Source organism: Camellia sinensis, chromosome 10 (assembly GCF_055761805.1).
Source record: "Camellia sinensis isolate YWXY chromosome 10, ASM5576180v1, whole genome shotgun sequence".
Lineage (NCBI taxonomy): Eukaryota > Viridiplantae > Streptophyta > Magnoliopsida > Ericales > Theaceae > Camellia > Camellia sinensis.
Window position 1 is genome coordinate 33,108,529 of NC_138970.1, and position 21,297 is coordinate 33,129,825.

At 35.9% G+C, this 21,297-nt stretch overlaps 1 protein-coding gene and 1 non-coding gene across 2 annotated transcripts; both read left to right on the plus strand.

Moving 5' to 3' along the window:
* Positions 1-2,635: 2,635 nt before the first annotated feature.
* Positions 2,636-2,813, plus strand: LOC145801798 (small nucleolar RNA snoR138). The gene has a single exon (XR_014343451.1). It is a non-coding gene; the product is annotated as a small nucleolar RNA snoR138 (small nucleolar RNA).
* Positions 2,814-9,373: 6,560 nt separating this feature from the next.
* On the plus strand, positions 9,374-10,796 carry LOC145801055 (putative serine/threonine-protein kinase PIX13). The gene is made up of 2 exons (XM_082891234.1): positions 9,374-10,182; positions 10,395-10,796. Exons 1-2 carry the CDS (start codon positions 9,981-9,983, stop codon positions 10,778-10,780), a joined length of 588 nt encoding a protein of 195 aa, XP_082747360.1. The 5' UTR covers positions 9,374-9,980; the 3' UTR covers positions 10,781-10,796.
* Positions 10,797-21,297: the final 10,501 nt, after the last annotated feature.

The window sequence follows — 21,297 nt, forward strand, 5'->3', positions numbered from 1 at the left end:
ATACCAAAACGACGTCGTTTTGGTATCAAAAATCATTACCCGACCATCAGTTTGGTAGGGGATAACTTTACTAATTCAAACACACATAAAAATTTTAGGCGCGCCTCTTTCACTCCTCAGGCGAATACGATCAAAGCTCAGTCGCGCCAATCACCTCACCTTACCATCAACCTTGCCGTCCTCCGTCAGCGCCTCCCCACCCTCTGCGCCTCCGTCCCTCGTCGCCATTTCTGTTAGTCTTGGGGATTTCTGATTCATCTACGCATTTTTTTCAACTTATAATAGTTTCTCTCTGTTTATAAAATTCAGGTCTCATTTTTTCTCTTTGATTCCTCATACTCGTCTTGTTCTACAATGTCTCACCCACCAGGGCCCTCACCATCGCGATTTGTCGGAGCATCTTCAACTCGCCCTAAAATCAATTTAAGGTATAAATCCTCTGTATCACTCTCATGAACTCAGTCTCGGCCTGTTTCTCCCTCTCACTGTCAATGTTTGTGTTGATGTTTGCTACTGGGATATGTCGATTATAAGATTTCGTGTTATTGTTTGTGAAGTCCCCCAATCTGTGATGTTCTTGTAGTGTTTTTTTGCTCCTATTTCTTTAAGGATCCCTGTTTATATTGGGAAATATACTTAATGAGAATATAATTTTTTGGGTGCTTTTGTAAGTTATTTGTAATTTGATTTCCGAACAAATTAGTTGGTTAATAGGATTTATTCCTGAGATTTTTTAAGTACCCTTAAATGAGGCACAGGCTGTACAAGGACTTACCGTATATACCATCCTTTAGAAGTTGGAGTTGAATTTTTAAGAAGAGACAGGGTAGCACATCTTATTTTAGCCAAGTTGGACTTACCATATATGCTCATCATTTTTCAGTTTGAAGTTTCTTTTCCCATTGTGCTAGCAAGTTCACAGTCATGTTTACTCTTAAGGGAAAGTATAATGGTCTAAGTAATACCGTGGATCCGATTTTTTTTCATACCATGGGATGTTGGATAGATTTATATATATTATGAAATTACAGTACTATGTTCAGTAAGAGTTGGGATGCAGGAAAGTTAATCCGACGAGTACTCGTGCGAAATTAATTATGCCAAGGCCCTGAGAAATTTAACCCATGGTTTTGAGGGAGTATTAATCTGTCTGCACAACTAATCCCCTTATTGGTGAATCAAATGTGAGACATTACAAAATTAGGAGACAAATCCTAAACATATGGGGTCTTATGTTTTTTAGTTTAATACCCTAATCCTGACACAATCATGTCGAAAAGGGTAGAATATGTATATGTTTATCTTTCATCTTCAATGTTGATATGTACAAGATGTTTTGAAGCTTTAAGTTTTCAGCCCTTGAACTACTTATCAAGTTTTTATATTGTTCATCCTATAATTGCTAAGAAAGGCTTGGAAATTGTTTTCTAAATTTGCAATTCCATTTTTCCGTAGGAAACAAAAAATGAAAACAATATAAAAGCAATGAGACTTTTCAAACTTCAAAAACAACAAAATAAAAAGGATAAATTACGCGCAAGTAGTCCTTGTAGTTTGCTCTCTGTAGTTTTAATTGACTGACTTTTAATCCTAGATATTGAATTATGTGTCATTTTGGTCCAACTAAAAATTTAGGTTAAGAAACATTGGATGGAAAATTAGCATGTCATGTGATTGGTTATCAAGGGCAAAATAGACATTTTATTCTCCCCTTTCTTTCATCTCCTTCCTCACTCCCAAACAGAGCCACCAACCCACCACCGTTCCACTGCCATTAGGAGCCGGCAACCAAACAACAATCCCAACATCCATTTTAGATCTGCAAGACATCATAACTATCGAAAATTATAAAACAAAATCCAATTTCCAACCCTAACATAAAAATCACAACACAAAACAAAACTAACATAAAAATCCTAGCTACCTTTGCCAATTATTTTCAAAGGTATTATTATTATGTAGCTCTCTTTTGGATCCCAGAAAAAGGTTGGGTTATGCGTCTCATTAAGAGATTTGGGAAGACAATTGTAGCAAGATTTAATATATATATTATGAGCCATTACTTTACATCTCATTTGGGACATCTAGACAAGATATATAGTTATTATTTATTTTGCCTCATAAGTAGGAGTTCAACTTAGACCATTTTGTCATGCTTTATCCCGGATTTGACATATTTATTTATTTGTATTTTTCATAGCCATTCATAATCTCGTGCTCTTGATTGTGCTCAGCAGTGGCTATTGGCTGATTTGTTTGTTGGTTCTGTTGCTTCGCTTTGTTTGTTGGTTTCTCACCAACTGAAGCTTGGAGCTTGTGCTAGCTCCAAGCTCCTCTTTATTGAAGGAGAGTTTGGTCTAATATTAACTTGTGAACTGCTGCCCTGGTTGTTGTTATGTTCTGGTGCATTTGATTTAGAGTGTGTTCTGTGCTGTGTGTCTGCTGTAGTGCCTGTTCTGTCTGTCTGCTGTAGTGTACATAACTGAAGGGCTGGCTGTCTGGACATATTTTACTAATTTATGCATTAACAAATTTAATATAGTTGATGTGTATGTGTATCTATGCTTGTGTACATATATATATATATATATATACCTGGACAGATATATACACAAGATTTATATATATAGGTAAATATGCCTTCAGAATAACCGGACGGAGCAAGGATATGCAGTCTCTGTTCGGTTCAGACAGAGGCACAAAATGAGTGAGAGAGAAAAGAGAGTCTCTCAGTCTCTCCCCTGAATCAGCTTTTTAAGTGTAAGGAACTAGTTTCCTTTCTATGTTCCTTTCTTAGATTGCTTCAGATATATGTATTTTTTTCCATTTTAATTTTAATGAAAGTTTTGTAATACACACCTGTGTACCAGATCACTCATTATGGTGTTTGTTACATGACATAATGTGATGTTATTTTGATTATAATTTATATGGTTTTTGATCTTAACTCTCACTGATAGTTTTATTCAAAATTGACAATAAAATTATAATTACTTCATTCGGGAAATTCTACTATAAACATCCCCTATCGCAAGCACTCCTAAGTTATGCCATTTCCTGTTTTAGTTATGATTAATTTTTTTCTTTAGTTTTGATTTTATTTTAGTTATGACTCGTGTTGTTTGGTTATAACTTTTTTTTTTAGTTATAGCTCGTAAAGTATGAAGGTATGTTATTTTCTTCTTTAGTTATAAGGTGCATATGTACCATAGTTTTTCTCATTTCATTAGAATGAAAATATTATATTTAAGTTCAACTAAAAAATAACATAAAAATTAAAGATTATCATTAAATCTACAAATAAAATTTTAAAAAGCAAGAAAATATGATTTTGTGGACACTTTTATGTTGTATGAAACATGATGTTACTTAGAGCTTTAAAAGTATAAAAATTTTAACCAAATACCACTTAAAAAAAGTGCATATAAATTCATTTGGTTCATATACAACACTACATTTTAACCAAATACCACTGAGTTCATAACATAAAGCAAAAACATCAATGGATCATAACCAAACATCACTAATTTCATAACTTTTCAGAACTCATTTTGATTTAATAGTGGTGACAATTGGATGTGTTTTGGTAACTCATTTTGATTTAATAGTGATGACATTCGATATAGAGTACTAAAATCGTCAAACTGAAATTTGGTGAAGTAAAAGCTTGGTGAGTGGCAGAGGGATGGCACCCTTTGCATTATACAGAAAGAACTAAAACAATAAGAATTAATACAATTTTTGTGACCATAGCAGGGGCCACAAGCCACCCTTAGGCCCCTGCGTTCACAGGTGGATTTGGCAAGTGTGTCATTCAATATAGAATACTAAAATGTACTAAAATGGTCAAGCTGAAATTTGGTAATAGCTTGGTGAGTGGTGGAGTCGTAAATCAAAGTGTCTCTTGATTTGAGTAAAGAAAACAAGTTTGGGCAAGGTTGGAGAGATTTTACTGAAATTGGGATTATTAGAGTTAAGGCAATAAATGACAAATTTATTGGAGTTAAATTCATCAAATTAAAAAATTTCCGCTACAGTCTTTATATTATGGACATGTTATTCATCAGTCAAAAATATGGTTGAAGAGTCTTTTTTGCCCATGCTCCATCCCTTCCCATTCTCTCTCTCTCTCTCTCTCTCTCTCTCTCTCTCTCTCTCCTTGCCGATTCTCAACAGGTTTGTAGAGCGAAAGGATCACACAAATCTCTCTATGGACACCTTTTTTGTCTTGTTCTATCTACTTCCATAAATGGGTAGGATGACATGGTTTACTTCAGCATTGAGTTCTTCAAGCATAACCACTCCCAGGATTGATATGCATCGATTACATATAATACATGTGCATGGTAATTCTGTTTATGTGATGTGAGGCCTATGATTTCTGTGCTATCCAATTGATTTGTGCTATATATTGAGCTCATATAGGTCTGATCTGTCAACTGCCAAACACATTAGAACCACACCACAAAAAAAAAAAAAGAACATTGTTCTATTATTGAGGATTTGAGTTTTGAACATTTTCTTGCAGTCTTGCAGATTTGATTTTTGGGACTTTTTCCCCCTAGTTTAGATTGCTTAGTTGCTTGCCTTTTGTTATTTCCTCTAGTTTAGGGGCATTAGTCGGAGAATGTAGGAGGAATGGTTAAAAATGACTTTTTAGTTGTGTTCTTGACTGGATTATACATATGTAGACTTGAGAAGAAATTTTTTATTTAATGAACTCAAGTGTAATGAATTTGCCATCTAGTGCCTTAATAATAATTCCATTTAAATTTGATATGGGTAAAAAGTAAGGACTGGAGATGTTGTCTTTGCTCAAATTATAACTCAAGTTCATATTTGATTAAGAACACACTCCAAACCACTCTCTAGCCTCCATTTTGTCTCAAACTCATATCAAATTGAGTTTATCATTTTTCTACCCAAATAAAGGGAGATACTTTTGCAAACTCAAATTCTAACTATTTGGTGACATGTAGCATTATTTAATTAGCCATTTGCAAGGAATAGATGAGATTTTATTTTAAAATTTAAGTTTAATAGTGATAATGTTATAGATCCACTGAAAATTTTGTTCAAATTTTTACTCTAATCTTTAGTGAAGAGTTGAGTCATGATTGGAGATAAGAGTAACTTGCTTGATGAGGTACCTTCAACTCATTTATATATCTAGCCCTCTACGTGATACTTTCCTTGAATTCTTTTCTTTCCAAGAGTACGCATTGAGAGGGAAGAATTTGTTGGTTAATATTATGTTGTAATCTTGTGATCTTATTGATAATGTGACATATTGAAATCTGTCATGAGTCAGGTATTTGCATTTTTTTGTCTGTCAAGCACACCATTAGATAGCTTCCTTGAATTTTGGTTACCAATGTTATTAAAAGCGATAGGCGCACTGAGGCGCCAAGGTCTCTTGGGGCCCAGGTGCAAGACGCAAGACACAAGGTGAGGTGCAGGCTTTACCGAAGTGAGGCGTACCTTGTACGAGAAAACAATGTAGAGAAGAAGAAACGTAGATAAGAGAAGTGGAGAAGACAACGATGTAGAGAAGAAGAGAAGAGAAAAGAATGAGAGAGAAATGTAAGAAGAAGAAGATAGCAACGTGAAGAAGATTTTTTGGAGCTGCTGGACTCGATAACGAAAGCAGGCAGTAGTAAAGTGTTCTTTAGAGATTAGAAATTAAGACAAATTTTTCTTCTATTGTTGATTTGTGGCTGAATGCCCAATGTATTGGCATGTGTACTTAAGAGTGTGGATCTTTTATAGTTGCATCATGTTTAATCAATGGTTAGATTTTAAACAAAACCAATCAAAATAACAATAAAAAAAAAAAAAAAGAAGCCCTCAAGGCGCAAGCCTTGGGCTTTTTTGCGCCTTGGCCTAGTCGCACGCCTTAAGTGCGATTTATCAAAGTTGCCTAGCTTGGAACACTGCAAGGTGAAAACCTTGGGCCTAGGTGGGACTTGGGCCTAGGTGCACATTTAATAACACTGTTCGTAACTATTTCAAAGATAATGCAATGAAAGAGAAGAACTCTGTTGGTTAAAGGGTGTCTTGATGCATATGCATACATTTTTTGGTGTTCATATGTGCAATAATATGATGCTTGATGAGATAAACCATAGAAAAATTATTGATCTGTGGGTTTTTTATTTTTTATTATTTTTTAAAGTTTAGGAGTGTGCTTGCCCAATTGGCCTCATGGATCAAGTTCCATTATATTCTTTGTCCGCTTTGTCATCTGTGTTGTCAAAATACGTTTTGTTTTTTCTTATGTTACCTTTGGTATAATAAGGGATGAAAATTTTGGGAGGAAGGAGGATGATAGAAGAGGCATACTAGAGATTGAATTGTGTGTTTTCTTCTATTTGTTTTATGAATGGAAGAGAGAGAGAGAGAGAGAGAGAGAGAGAGAGAGAGAGAGAGAGAGAGCGAGAGATGGTTGTAACATAATTTTATTGGTTGTCTTTGCAAAATGAAGGATAACCAACCTTTTAAGGTTAAATTATAAATCTATATTGAATAGGATGGGGAAGCTCGTGCTCTCCTCCCCATTAACCCCTTAATGTGAGCCTGTGAGCCGATGAAAATTGGTGGGTTTGGAGGCAGTGCACATCCCTTCCTAGATTTGTAATTGGCATGGGCTCTTTTAATTTGTGTCCAAACTTTGACTGTGTATACAAATTTATGTATTGCATAACATATTTTTGACATTTCTTAAGTTGTGCAGTGATTGGTCAAAATATTTGAGATAGTAGTGGAGCTCATTTTCCATGCTCAAAGCCGGTTTCTCTAGCTCTAAAATACTTGAACACCAGGCTTGTAAACACAATGGTTTTTGCAACATTGATGTCCCAAAAAAAGAAAAAGAGAAAAGAAAGCTTTTGTGTGCAACATTGGATGTGTAGTGAAAAGGAAAAAAAAAGGAACAAAATAAAAATTGTTTTTCCCCTTCCAGGAATACAAGATCTAAGCATACTCTATAAGGTGCAAAATAAGAAAAATTGAGTAAGCAGCATCATAGGAGGAAAGTGTGTTTGATTTCAATATTTTGGATTTAATTTTTTTGAAATTGAGTTTTAAGCAAATTTTTTACTTTGTAGATGCATCTTACTATGCATCTAAAAAGTAAAATATTTGTAAATTGTTTTTTAAAAAAAATCAATAAATACACAAGAATACGTAAAATGTATTGAACTCTCATATTTTTGTTATTTTTTATTTTTTTGTATTTTTGATATTTAGTGAATTTTTTAAAGATTTTTTTTTCACAAATATTATATTCTTGAAGTGTATTTATGTTTGGTGTATTTAAAAATTAATAAAATTGTTTAGAATATTAAAAAAATTTAGTGAAAAAAAAAATTACAAAAAGAAAATTCAATTTTTTTGAAAAGTAAATCCTAAAAATTCAAACCAAACAAGCTCAGCTCTTCAAAATTCCTATGAAAAATTGCAAGCCATAATTTACCAGAGGACTTGAGCTCGATATGTAGATTTTGTGGACACAGATAATGAGCTTGGTAGCATTGATGCGGATTGATCTCAATTTTCATTTTGAGCTCTGATTGTGGTTTGTGCTTTGTTACCTACAATGCTTTCTGCATTAATATATACATTTATTACCACTGGGTTGGCTAATGTTGCAGATCCGCAGCTTCTTTTGAAGATATGGTTGCACAATCAGAAGCAACTACTCATTTGGTGTAGTTTCTGGAACTAATACCGATCTTTTAATTATTGAAGTTGTGTAATACTGTTTGATGCAATAAACCTATCCTCAAGTCTGGAGAAAATATAATAAACCTTATAGTTTTGACATTATTATACTGATCTCTCTTTTAGTAATGCTAAAGGAGTTAAACTCATACATCTGGTGAGAGAGCACAAAAATAAATAAGGTAAAATATATATTTTGATTTAAAAAAGATGACAATATAAATTTTCTATTCGTCTGACTAATGAATTACTATTGAAATGAGGCTAATGCGAATTTAAACTTCATAGGAGCCCAATGTGACTTAAATTTGTGGGGCTTATTTTATTTTTTTTTTTCAAAATGGGAGGTTATTGCAACTTATACGAAAAGTTGGGATGAAATGCTTTAGCTTGCAATAATCAACACCAGATATTACAAAATTCCAGAGTATGGGTGGCGTTGTGATCTTTAAATATTGGTCACTGACAGTTTATTGTCATTGTCACCGACAGTTTTTTGTGATAAACTCCCTTTGCATATTCAAGGATGAACAAAATAATGAAGTGTGAGTGATGACTTTGGCAGGCATCTGAGTGTTCATTGGCTAAAAATTGCCAGATAACCCTCAAAATCCCTTCTTAAGTGGAGCAAGTGCTGACATAGAAACAACAAAATTTGGTCTAGTGCTCTTTCCACTGACTTTGTGGGTTTTCTTGTGTACCCACCAACTATGTTGATCCTACTTGCTAGTTGGTAATCCAGTCATCTTTTTCTATAAAGCCCATGGAGTTGCAAAGAGTTTGAGCTACACACACACACACAGCAGTAAAAGAAATGGAAGCTCCAAAGAAGTACATTTGTGTTCTGGGGTTTCTTTTGTTTCTAGGCATTGCAGAGCTTGGAGGGGTTAATGGGGCTGGTGAATGTGGAAAGGCTTCTCCAGACACAGAAGCTTTCAAGTTGATTCCTAGTGCATCAGCAGCAAAGGATGAAAATGCTACACCTTCTAGTGCTTGCTGCCTTCAGGTGAAGAAGTTGGGCCAGAACCCTGGATGCCTTTGCGCTGTTATGCTTTCCAACACTGCTAAAAACTCTAGAGTCAACCCTGAAATTGCCATAACCATTCCCAAACGCTGCAACCTCTCTGACCGTCCTGTTAGCTATAAGTGTGGAGGTTTGTTATATCCAATAACATCCGTCTCTTAATCACCCTTATATTTATTCTCTTGGAAAATTATTCATTACTCTCATAGCACGACCACTGAGTCATATGCACATACGTGGTGCTTTCGAACTCAATCAATAAGGTTCACCTAAAAAGGATGGTGATCACTGTTTTGGCTGGCCTCCACCATGCCAGCACTGGTGTTGGAAGTTGGTGCTTTGAGATTTCTTTTCTCACCCATGCAATGTTGTTTTTACCATCTTTTCAGACGTAAGAACTTTAGCAAAGAACAAAAGAAAAGAAAAGAAAAGAAAAGAAAAACTAGCTGTCCATGGTTATATTGCATTGAATTGATTGCTGGATTTTTTTGGTTGTGCAGGGAGTTCTGCTGTTGAGCCACTTTCTTGGGACATACGGCTCGAAATAGCCATTGGTGCAGCACAGGGCCTTGCTTGCTTGCACACATCAGACAAGAAAGTCATTTACAGGGACTTCAAAGCATCTAATATACTGCTTGATGGGGCGAGAATTTATATGATCGTGCCTCGTAAGTTAATGAGTTGGATTTTATACTTGTGTTCTGAAAAGGCACTGACAATAAGAATAAGTAGGAAAAGGAACTTTGAATATGGTGACTATCTTGGAATGGAATGTGTGTCCTCTGTTTGAGTGACAAGGGAATGTAAGAAAAGAGTTGAGTACATTTTTTTGTGGGGCGGGGGAAGGGGAGGGGAAGTTGATCCCGGGGCTCGAACCTGGGTTTTAAGCTTGGCTTACCCCTAGGTATCCATATTTTTTTTTTTGCAAAAATTTGTATCAATTAGAGGGGGAGGGAACGTCAAACTTGTGACCTCCTCCTAGTGAGGAACGAATCATGAATTCTGGCCAGTACTTGTTATCTGTGTTTTCTTAATGACAAGGTCTATAATAAGGTCTCAAGACTTGGGAGAGTGACTTGAGCACTTATCTAGAATACAGGGACTGCCATTTCATCTTTTTAAATCATTCAACAAAACAAGTGGTGTATCAACATCACAATCATGTAGATAGATATTTCCTCTAACGGCATTCATGTAATGAGATTCATCCTGTGCATTTTCCATTGAAACAAACATGACCTACGATAAAATGGGGCAAACATGGAAAACAATTATTCTGAAAGCTTTTGTGTGTTTTGTTTTCTTTTTACAGAACTACAATGCAAAAATCTCAGATTTTGGCTTGGCGAAATTGGGGCCCTCAGGTGGAGAATCGCATGTGACAACACGAGTTATGGGCACATATGGTTATGCTGCTCCAGAATATGTTGCAACAGGTAAATAAGAATCCTTTTTTGTTAAAATGTTTAGAGAATTGAACCATAGAAATTATTCCCAAAAGACATCTTCTATGAACAAGCACATGAGAGGCAAAGGTTCCTGCTTATATGTTTTATTTGGTCGATAGTTCATATGATCTAGGTCAAAAAATAAAAAATAAAAAAACCCGTCCCTTGTGGTAAAATGAATTAGTTCAAATTTTCAACAGGTCATTTATATGTGAAGAGCGACGTGTACGGTTTCGGTGTTGTGCTGCTGGAAATGCTGACAGGTTTGTGGGCACTTGATTCCAAACGCCCCAGTGGGCAGCATAATCTGATTGATTGGACAAAGCCCTTTCTCTCCAACAAAACGAAGCTGAAATCAATTATGGATGTGCGGATAGAAGGGCAATATTCTTCAAAGGCAGCGTTGATTGCTGCTCAACTCACTATACAGTGCCTGGAATCAGAACCTAGAAAACGCCCCCCCATGAAAGAAGTTGTAGATATCTTAGAACGGATTGAAGCCATGAAGCAAAAACCAAAAGAATCCCAAGCCATCTCTACACACTCTACAGCTCATCGTCATCAAAATGAACTAGTGCATATTTAGTATAATCGTTTCCTGTCATGAAAATGAACTAGTGCATATTTAGTATGTTAATTTTGTAGGCAAGTAAGTGAAACTGATAGTCATCTCTCAACCACTCTCTCTCTGCTATTCATTCAGTAGTGATATTTAGTATCTTTTTCTTTTTAATTTTAATTTAATTTTTTTTGTAGCTTTTTTACAAATGAAAGAGGCAGGGAATAGAAGACAACGTGAGGAGATGCAGCGGCAGCTTTTTGGACTTCAGAGCATGTTGGCGCAAGTTTTGGAAAATCACAATCCACCAAATTCTCGACAATAGATAGTCATGGTAATTGGTAAGTGTGTTAAACCATATTTGATTATATTTATGTTCAAAGTAAAGGCAAATAAACGTTTGATGAGAATATCATAGAGAAATGATTGTTTTTAAACTAATTTAGTTCAATATTTAAAAGATGGAATTTACAGTTTAGTTTATGTTGACTAGTATAGAAACTTCAAACATTGTAATGTTCCACTGATCCAAGGATGAATAGTTAAACAAGAATTTTTGACTGTTCCATGGAAACCAAAATGTGATAGAGAAGGCAAAAAACGAGCCGGTTGGGGCAAATAGTTGGAAACAGCCTGGAAACAACCCGAGATCGTAGTGGTCACCTCGGCCTAGATCAAACAAACTTGTGAAAGCAAGCAATGCTTCGATAGGACGCATTATTAGTTATGTAGGACATAAAAGTGTGACAAAGTAGGCAAAACCGGGGCGTTTGGGGTCCAAAACTGCTCTGAATTAGCTCCTCTCTATTGTTTTATTTACAATTTGATAATGGTAGTCATTTAATTTGCTAATGTGACCTTTGCTTTTCATGGACATTTTTCATTATTTGTCCAATTTTAACTGACATTATTTATCTTTTTCTTTGGTACAGATGGATGAACTCGTGCACAAAGTTAAATTGTACAGGACAAATTGGCACTTTTTGCATTTTTGGAAGGATTATATAGTTTTGTATAGATGTATATGGAAAATATTAGGGTAGACTAGTAGTTATATTTTTGGATACACTAGTAGTTATATTTTTTGATGGGTGTGTATAGAAAATATTTGGTAGACTAGTAGTTATTTTTTTGGGTTGATGTACATGGATAAGAATTTCAAACATAATAACAAGTACTTGTTATGTTTTAAATTTTATGCTAGATGAAATATGTAGTTTCGAATTATTTGTGGATGTAAACTTATAATAGTTGCTGACTTTAATTAAAGAGGTTCAGAAATGGTTGATATATGTATTTTGTTGAATGTTGATGATTCAACTTATTTGTTGGTTTGAATGATTTCTTCTTTTTACAGATTATATTGAATAAATTGGATGGATTATTATAAATTACAGGTTTATTTTGTTGGATGTTGGCGACCAAAATTTGGTTTTGTTTTTATAGTTTTGGCGACCAATTGATTAGTCGCGAAATGTCACAATTGGCGACCAAAAAAATTTTGGTCGCAGAATGTCACAATTGGCGACCAAGTGATTAGTCGCGAAATGTGACATTTGGCGACCAAACAAATTTTGGTCGCAGAATGTCACAATTGGTGACAAAGTTTTTTGGTCGCAAAATGTCACAATTGGCGACCAAACAAATTTTGGTCGCAGAATGAGACTATTGGCGACCAAAATTATTGGTCGCGAAATGTCACAATTGGCGACCAAAATTTTTTGTCGTCAATTGTCACAATTGGCGACAAAAAAATTTGGTCGTTGAATGTGTTAATTGGCGACCAAAATTATTGGTCGTGGAATGCGACAATTGGCGACTAAGATATTTGGTCGGCAAAAGGCGACTTTTCGCGACCAAAATGTTTTTGCGACAAAATAGATTAGTCGCAGTAATGATATATTTAGCGACCAAAAATTTAGTCGGCAAATCCAACTTTTCCCGACCAACGAAAATTTTGGTCGCGAATTACTTTTGCCGACCCTCAATTGGCGACCAAACTAGCGACAAAAAAAATTGGTCGCGGATAACTTTTGCCGACCAAAAATCGACTTTTAGCGACCAATTTTTTTGTTGCCAAAAGTGTTAATTCTTGTAGTGAATTTTGTTATATTTAAATAAATTTTAATAATTATATACAGAAGTTATTTTTGTAAGCACCATAAAAAAAATAAAAATAAAATAGATATATAATCTTTTGATTGCAATTTTTTTTTATTTTTTTTTCAAATGTATACATTTTTAGTCGTATGGAAGGTCAAAATCCTAACATTGACTTTTGCCGAATAAATAAATAAAGTAGATACATAATCTTTTGATCATACATATGAAAGGCTCAACGTCAGGAGTCTGCTTTGGGCGCTAAAAATTTCAGAGCCGGCCCTGGTTAGGGGTTGGAGTTGAGTAAAATAAGTAAAAAAATAGAGAGAATGAATTGATTTTTTGTTTAGCTAATTTTAGGTACTGTTTGAGGGAAAGTCCTTCCAAGCTATTGAAGTGCTTTTGAATTACTTTGTTCCGTTTGGTGAAGATAATCAAAAGTCATTGTTAGGATTTTTATCCTAAGTATTTTGGCAATACCTCTTGACAAAAATTCATTTTCATATTTATTGATTCAAGACAAAAGTGATTCAAAGAGTTTTTGCTTCATTATTTTTTATTATTAAACATCTATGGGAAGATTAATTTGAATATAGGTGGAGTTTTGTTTGCATGATTTGGTAGCAGATGTTAGTTTGATTATCTTAGTCAATTTGTGAAAGACAAACTGAAGTGGAATTATAAGTGGGGAAGAAAAGAATGGAAGTGGGGCTGATGCTATGAATTGGAAAGGTGAAGATTTTATTTGATTTGAAGATCAAGCAAAATAAAGGTCAAAAGATTGGATTTTTCAACTGCAAAGGGGGGCTGAATGTCGAGCCCTTACTAGACAAGGCATGGGCTAAAAATCTCAAGAAAGATTATGCAAAAGTCTGAAAAAGCAGCTGAAGTTAGCATGCATGTTTGCGCCCGCTAACAATGTAATCGCGCCCGATTTGTATTGCCCAAAATGACTACTCCCACTATCTCTCCCAGTACTTTTGTTCCTGCGCTCGCGAAAGCTGACTGCGCCCGCGATGTATTCACCTCCTGAAGTCTATTTAAAGCAACTCATGCAGAACTGATTGGTTATCTCTTCCATCTCCACTGAAGCTCTCTGAACTTCATTCTAAGAACTGACAAACATTTTGGAGTGAGGATGCAGCTGACAAACATGTGGAAAAATGAGAGTGTATACCTCATAAGGTGGCTGTTTGCTGAGACTTTTGTTGGAAAAACATGGCTGAAGAGATAGAGCTTCACATGTGCAAAAAGTTGTGAATCTTCTTTGGCAATCTGTGATGGACAATCATGTGTGAATGGTGGAATTTTCCAGCCCCAAAAAGAGGCTATATGTTGGGGGAACGAACTGTCAAAAGCTTGCCAGAAGACATGGAGGAATATCAGCATTCAGCAGCTTGACAGCATGCCTGCTTGGTAGCGCCCACGAAGCCCAATACCGCGCCCGCGACTGTGTGCGTCCTGAACTCTATTTAAGGACAGCTTTGCTGAATTGTTTGGCATCCCTCTAGCTACTCTCTGAAACCTCTTTTGAGTTATTTCTGAATACTTCTAATTTATAGAGAGTTTATTTTTTATGAGAGAAAAATATTTTTAAGAGAAATATTTTTTAGAGAGAACTTGAAATGAGGATTTTTATATCTCTCGTTTTGCTTGATGTTTCATTAGATTCATAGGAACTTCATGATAAACATTGAGTTGTAAAAAATATTGCAACGACTTCTTGTGTGTTCCTTCTTGGTGGATTCTAAGATTGTATCTTGTGAGCTTTGATGGATTCCAAAGTTATTCATCGTGTGTATTCGACAAAGCGGATATCTAGTGGAGGAGGAGGTGGAGCTACTTGTAAATTGAGCAAAGTTGTGTGTCTTGGAGTAGCCTTTATAAGATATCTCTTATATTACTTTTTTTTCATAGTGGATTATTCATCTAGTTAGGGGCTCGTGATTTTTTATCACAGGTTGGTGTAGATTCTAACCATGAATCTTTCATGTAAAAAATCTTTTATGTTGTGATTGTGATATTTTACTCTCTTTCTATTTTGATCCATGGTTACATAATTTTTTATTTGAATTATCTAAATTAACAATCACGTAAACACCGAACATATCTAAATTTTTAAAAAGAATTCTCAATAAATCCAGATATTAGTGATTTTTCAGTCATTTTATTGGATGTCCCTCCCGCAAAAGTCAATTTCAGAGAAGCCGTCTGCATTGGCTTCCACTTCTGATTACAATTCTCGCTTAAGTTCATGAATTTGAGAAGGGATTTGGAAAGAGAAAAAAAAAGAAGGCAAATTTCACTTTACCCTTGTGATTTGGGCCATGGGCCATGTACGGTTTACCCCTGACATTCGGATATCACCACATAACCCTCTGTGATTGATTGACTAAAACGCACAATCTATTTTTCTGTCTAAGACAACAGAATGTAAAAGTCACGCGCCTCTATTGAGAGTGAGTCCGTTTTTATGACGAAAATGCCCTTTCTATCTCTTAAATTTACAAAAGATGTCATTCTATTTCAACTTCTTTTTCTTCACCACCTCTATTCTCTCTCTCACTCTCCTCCCCTCGAACAACCACCCATATCCATCACACCCAATTCCTGTAATGTGTATAAATACATTACAGGAATTCATGTATATATATATATATGTACCTGCGAAATTGAATTGGGAGATGAAAAGGGCGATGAGTTTGGGAGAGGAAGGAGTGTCCTCTTACTCTCGATGCTTTGATAATCCCCAAAACTCTTACATTTATTGAGGCCCTGTTTTCAAAATCTTCTCGTTCGTGGCGCTGTGCAGAACCCAATTGAACTCAAGATATATACATACATACATAGAGAGAGAGAGAGAGAGAGAGAGAGAGAGAGAGAGAGTACCTTAACAGGAAGGAGTTTAAAGCAGCCATTGATGTGAACAGAGAGAGAGTGAGAGAGAGAGAGTACTTCAATTCACTGCGATTCCCATTTCATCAAAAAGTTTCCTGCATATATTCAAACTCCCATAACCCAAACACCCTTTAATCATTGAATTCCAACATACTGTCATCAATGCTCACGGTCACAAAACGACATTTAAAACGGAAGTGTTTTGATTTCCCAACTAGGTTGCATAATGTACTAGAAGCGTTTGTTGAAATGTTTGAATGAATATACTTATTTCATTTTGATTTCCCAATAGGTTTTTTTTTTTCTTATGATATTTAAAGGCTATGTGAATCACCAACTCTCTTACCTATCAAACAAAAAAGACCCATCAATTCTCTCGTGTTTCTTTTATTTTCTCTCATTTTGCTCCTAAAGTTGAGTCGGAATGGTTAGAAAAAATTATGGTCAACAATTATAAAAGCTGATGAATACCTAAGCACATGGTGTGCAATCAAATATGTACATACATATGTATATATATGTATATGTATGTACATAGATAAAGTTTGAAATGGAGAGAGAGAAGAAGAAGATGAAGATGGAGAGAGAGAAAGAACCGGGTTTCCCCTGAAATAATATATATATATATATAAGGGTATAATTGTCAATTTACAACTTTTATTAACAGAAGTTAGTGTGCGTTTTAGTCCATCAACCATAGGGGGTTATGTGGTGATATCCGAATGTCAGAGGGATAAACCGCACATGGCCCTAACCACAGGGGAGTAAAGTGAAGTTTGCCACACAAAAAAAATGTGAAACTTAGGTAGAATGTAGTTATTTTATTTACATTATATTTATATTTTTTCCTTTTTCTTTCCAAATCCCTTCCCAAATAAGTGACATTTATTTTATTTTTTTATTATATGCTCATTGTTTCTAATGAATTTTCCATAAAACTCCTCATTTTATTATATTTACAAATCTTAACATATAGGTTATTTGTAATGCGATTTTATGTCAGAATTTTCAATCAGATAAGAAAACACGATTCAAATTGTATATGAAATTTACAAATTAAGATTAACTATTTTTTTACATGAATACAAATATAACAATTTAATAATACGAATATTAAGCAAGTCAGGTTAATATAGAAATTGCACAACACAATTTGATATAGATAATCCGCTTAATAAAAGATTAGTAACACTGTGGTGGCCCAAAAAAATCAGATTATTGGGAGTAACCCAAACAAGTTCTAACAATTAACTCAGCCCAAGTAAGGAAACCCATCAAGCAAATATCGCACCTACCTATATAAAAGGAGGGCATCTCATAGAAGAGGGGTATGTTTTCTCATCTCTACAACACAGCACAAACACACTCTTCAACTCATCATCTTCTTTCTTTGATTCGAGTTGCTAACTTCATCATCAGAGTGTCCTCGGTTGGCAACCCTGGTTGGGTGGCGCCGACCATGTCTACCTTTGCAAATCTACAAGAGTAAAACTCATCTCTTTGTTGGATCTCTTCAACAATCTAGTGAGAATTTTCTACGTTTCACAATTGGTGCCGTCAGTGGGAATCGTCTGAAAGAGTTCAACGAAAAAGATGATAAATACACACTATCCTGCTTTTGCTCTCATCTATTGCAAATTTATTTATGTTTTAATGTGATTTGCATCAGTATAATTAAGACTTTGCTTTCCAAGTCAAGCACTTTATGTGCTATGGATTTTATAATCAGATGCAGAGAAAGAATTTCAAGGGACCATTTCATTGTTTTCACTCTTTAACAATTATCTCATTTTTGTAGTCTTTGCATATAAATTTATTTATCAACTTGATCCTTGTGCAACTCCTTTTCAGATACTGATTTCAGTTTGTGAAGGAAAATGTAACGCCCTCAAAATAATATACAAGTCAACCATTCATAAGATCTAGAGACATAATAGAAATGTTATATTTTCATTCATCAGAGTTAATATTACAAAATATATCACATGCATTACACTTTCATAAATGTTCATCTTGAAACTATAGCATGTAACTCTAGTTTAGAACAACAAAATAAATGCCCTAAGGGTTTACATCATTCCAAGTTATCACTTGGTTACAACAAAAGAGAGTCAGAAGCTCTTTACAATTAAAGCCCTCCGCTTAAAAGAAAACGTATAAATACAAAATGAAATCACTAAAGTGGAGCCTTCAGCCCCTAAGCCTCCCAAACTATGTCCTTGGAGGTGGCATGCCACCTGTACCTGAAACTGGTTTCCCAAGTAAGGTGAGCCAAAGCCCAGCAGAGATATGCTAAACAATATATAAGAATTAACTAAAATATGAACATCAGATAAGTTTGCAACATTCTTAACCAACACATATTCTTTTCAAGGTCATTCAATATAAATGACCAATATCTCAATTCATTTCCATTCTTCCATTTCGGGTAAATCAATTAACCAAATTCATTATTATCAAAGCAACCAATATGAGACTACAACTCAATGGTTCACAATTCAACACATTCATCAATCCAACACTTCTATTTCTTTCCATTTTACGGAACCATGTCCGAGGGAACCGGCACACATAAATATATAAGATTTTGGGACTTTAACCCTAGACACTCCCGCCAACTTAATTATCAATGGAGTCCATCCCCTATCTCCTCCCACACAATAGAGTACATCCCCTATCTCCTCCCAAATAAGATACATATACGATGTATTTAAATACGTTGTCATATACAATGACCAATCAAATCATATATTTAATGGTTTAATCCAATTGTCAAATTCTATAACATAATTCATATGACTAGTTTCAATTTACCTAGTCTTCGTGCAGTTTTTACAACAATCACAATTATCTTCCACCGATAGCCCAAAACAGATATTTCTAAACAGATAAATAAATCTATCAACAAATAATTTATCAACTTTCTCATAGGCGTGTGATTTATCAAACCAAACTACACCATTCAATCACATTTTTTCCCCAATTTCATAATTTCCAAACCAATTTCATAATTTACACAAATAGTTGATTCAACTCAACTTAGGGCAATTTTCCCCCTTTACCAAAACATCAACGTATAGGTCTAAATCTCACCATTTCAACAATAAAGAACCTCAACAAGAAAACCCCACTTTAGTTTAGAGCCCAAATCTTAACTTTACCCAAATCACTCCCAAATCCCGCCACTTATACAAAATGACAAATATCTAGGTTAAAACTCATATTAAAGAGTAGAATATCCCTACCTCAAGTGGAGAAGCTCAAAGAGGAAGAAGGAGAAACTTGAAGATGCCCAAAACTCAAACTTTTTCGGATCAAAAGGAAGCCCATGCAAAACTCTATCTTTTTAACAAAGGGAGTAGGGTAGAGAGACCCAAGATCAAGGAGTATTTGTAGAGAGAAGTTGGACTTTTAGAGAGAGGGGCTGATCTAGGGTTTTTAGCAAAAAGAGAATAAAAAAGTGATCTAAAACTCCTCTGCTATGAACTGATATATGCAGTCCTCGCTCGAGCGACTAGACACAACAGTGACCTCGCTCGAGTGCAAGAAGCTTCGCTAGAGCGTAAAATGCAAAGCTTCAGGTCTGTTACAAACACAGACGCATGCTCGAGCGCAAAAAGTCTCGCTCGAGCGAAGAAACAATTTCACAAGGCTCGCTCGAGTGCAAGAAGTCTCGCTCAAGCGACGCACTTTCACTATCCCAGAAAAGCCGCGCCTGGGAGAAAAACCCGAAGACCCTCATTTCTCGCTCGAGCGCAAGAAAGCTCACTCGAGCGAAGAAGCAAACTATACAAGGCTCGCTCGAGCGAAGAGGTCAAAATCTAGGCAACAACCATTTGTACCAATGGACAACCAACCTGTTCCAAACTCACCCAACAAGTCCCAAAACTCAAATTCAAAGAATTAAAGAGAGGAAACAAGACATAGACAACAACATACAATCACAGAACCCAAGTCTAGAACACAATAAAAGTCAGGGTAAGACCGGGATCGCTATAACCTCCCCCTCTTAAAGAATTTCGTCCCCAAAATTTTTGTATAAGTTTCAAAACCATGTTTTTCCAATTTTCAAAATGATTACAATTCAATTCTCGTTATCATGATTCGTCCACCGGTCATTCAACCTCTTTACAAGAGAACAAATCCAAAAAAAAAAACTCAACATATATCACCAATATGCATATTCCGAAATTTAGCAAATTTCAATACATACATCTCATGCTTTCCAAAACATATTCAATGTTTATGACAAGTTTACAATTTCTCCAAAACTTAAGCAACATATACAATGTTTTTATAGCTCATAAACAAAGCCAAAATTCCGACACATTCAAACATCAATAAATAAGTCCAGATATTTCTCTCGGACTTCCCATTCATACTCTCACATTGCTTTCTCAACCCCATGATGTTTTTCCAAAATACTTTGACCAAGGGAATCATCTTGCCTTGCAAGATTTGGTCCCATCTATCCAAGACTCGCACTGGTCTCTCCTCATACGAGGCATCCTCATCTACCTCTAAGTCGATCCAATCCAACACATGTGATGGATCCGGCTCATATTTCGGAAACATACTAGTATGAAACACGTCATGCACTCTGGAAAGTTACGGAGGCAACGCTAAATGGTATGCAACCTCCCCAATCCGCTCAAGGATCTCAAAAGGACCAATAAACCGAGGGGATAACTTCCCACTCTTCCCAAACCTTATCAAACCCCGTCTAGGTGATTTTTCAAAAAGACATGATCACCCACCTCAAACGACAAAGGTCTCCTCCTACGGTCGGCATAACTTTTTTGGCGACTCTGGGCTGTAACCAACCTCTTACGAATAAGTGCCACCTTCTCCATCGTTTTCCAAACCAACTCTGGACCTAACAAAGGTGCATCACCCACCTCGGCCCAACACACTGGAGATCTACACGGCCGGCCATACAAGGCCTCAAACGGTGCCATGCCAATACTCAACTTGAAACTGTTATTACAGGAAAACTCCACTAAGGGTAGGTGTCTCTCCCACAACCCCTTAAAATCAAGGACACAGCCTCTACGCATATCCTCAAGGATCTGAATAGTTTGCTCGGACTGCCCATCAGTCTGAGGATAGTAAACCGTGCTAAAAGTCAATCTAGTGCCCAAGGCACTCTGCAAACTCTACCACAACCGAGCAGTGAAACGCGGATCTCTATCTGAAACAATCGTCACAAGGACCCCGTTCAACCTCACTAAGTACTGAATATACAAGTCAGCGAGGTAATCTACCGAATCTCTTACGCGCATAGGGATAAAATGTGCTGACTTAGTCAACCGGTCAACTACAACCCAAATTGCGTCACTACCCCGTTGAGTCCTCGGAAGGCCCACAACAAAATCTATTATGACATGTTCCCACTTCCACTCAACTATAGGCAGAGGTTAAAAAAAACCCGCTGGCCTCTGATGTTCGGCCTTCACTTGCTGACAAATAAGGCACCTCGACACAAACGCTGCCACATCCTTCTTCATACCCCTCCACTAAAACTGGCGACTCAAATCATGACGCAT

Coding starts and splice junctions, on each gene's coding strand:
- LOC145801055 (XM_082891234.1), top strand. CDS start 9,981: ATGACCTACGATAAAATGGGGCAAACATGGAAAACAATTATTCTGAAA. Junction 10,183..10,394: donor TCCAGAATATGTTGCAACAG/GTAAATAAGAAT, acceptor AATTTTCAACAG/GTCATTTATATGTGAAGAGC.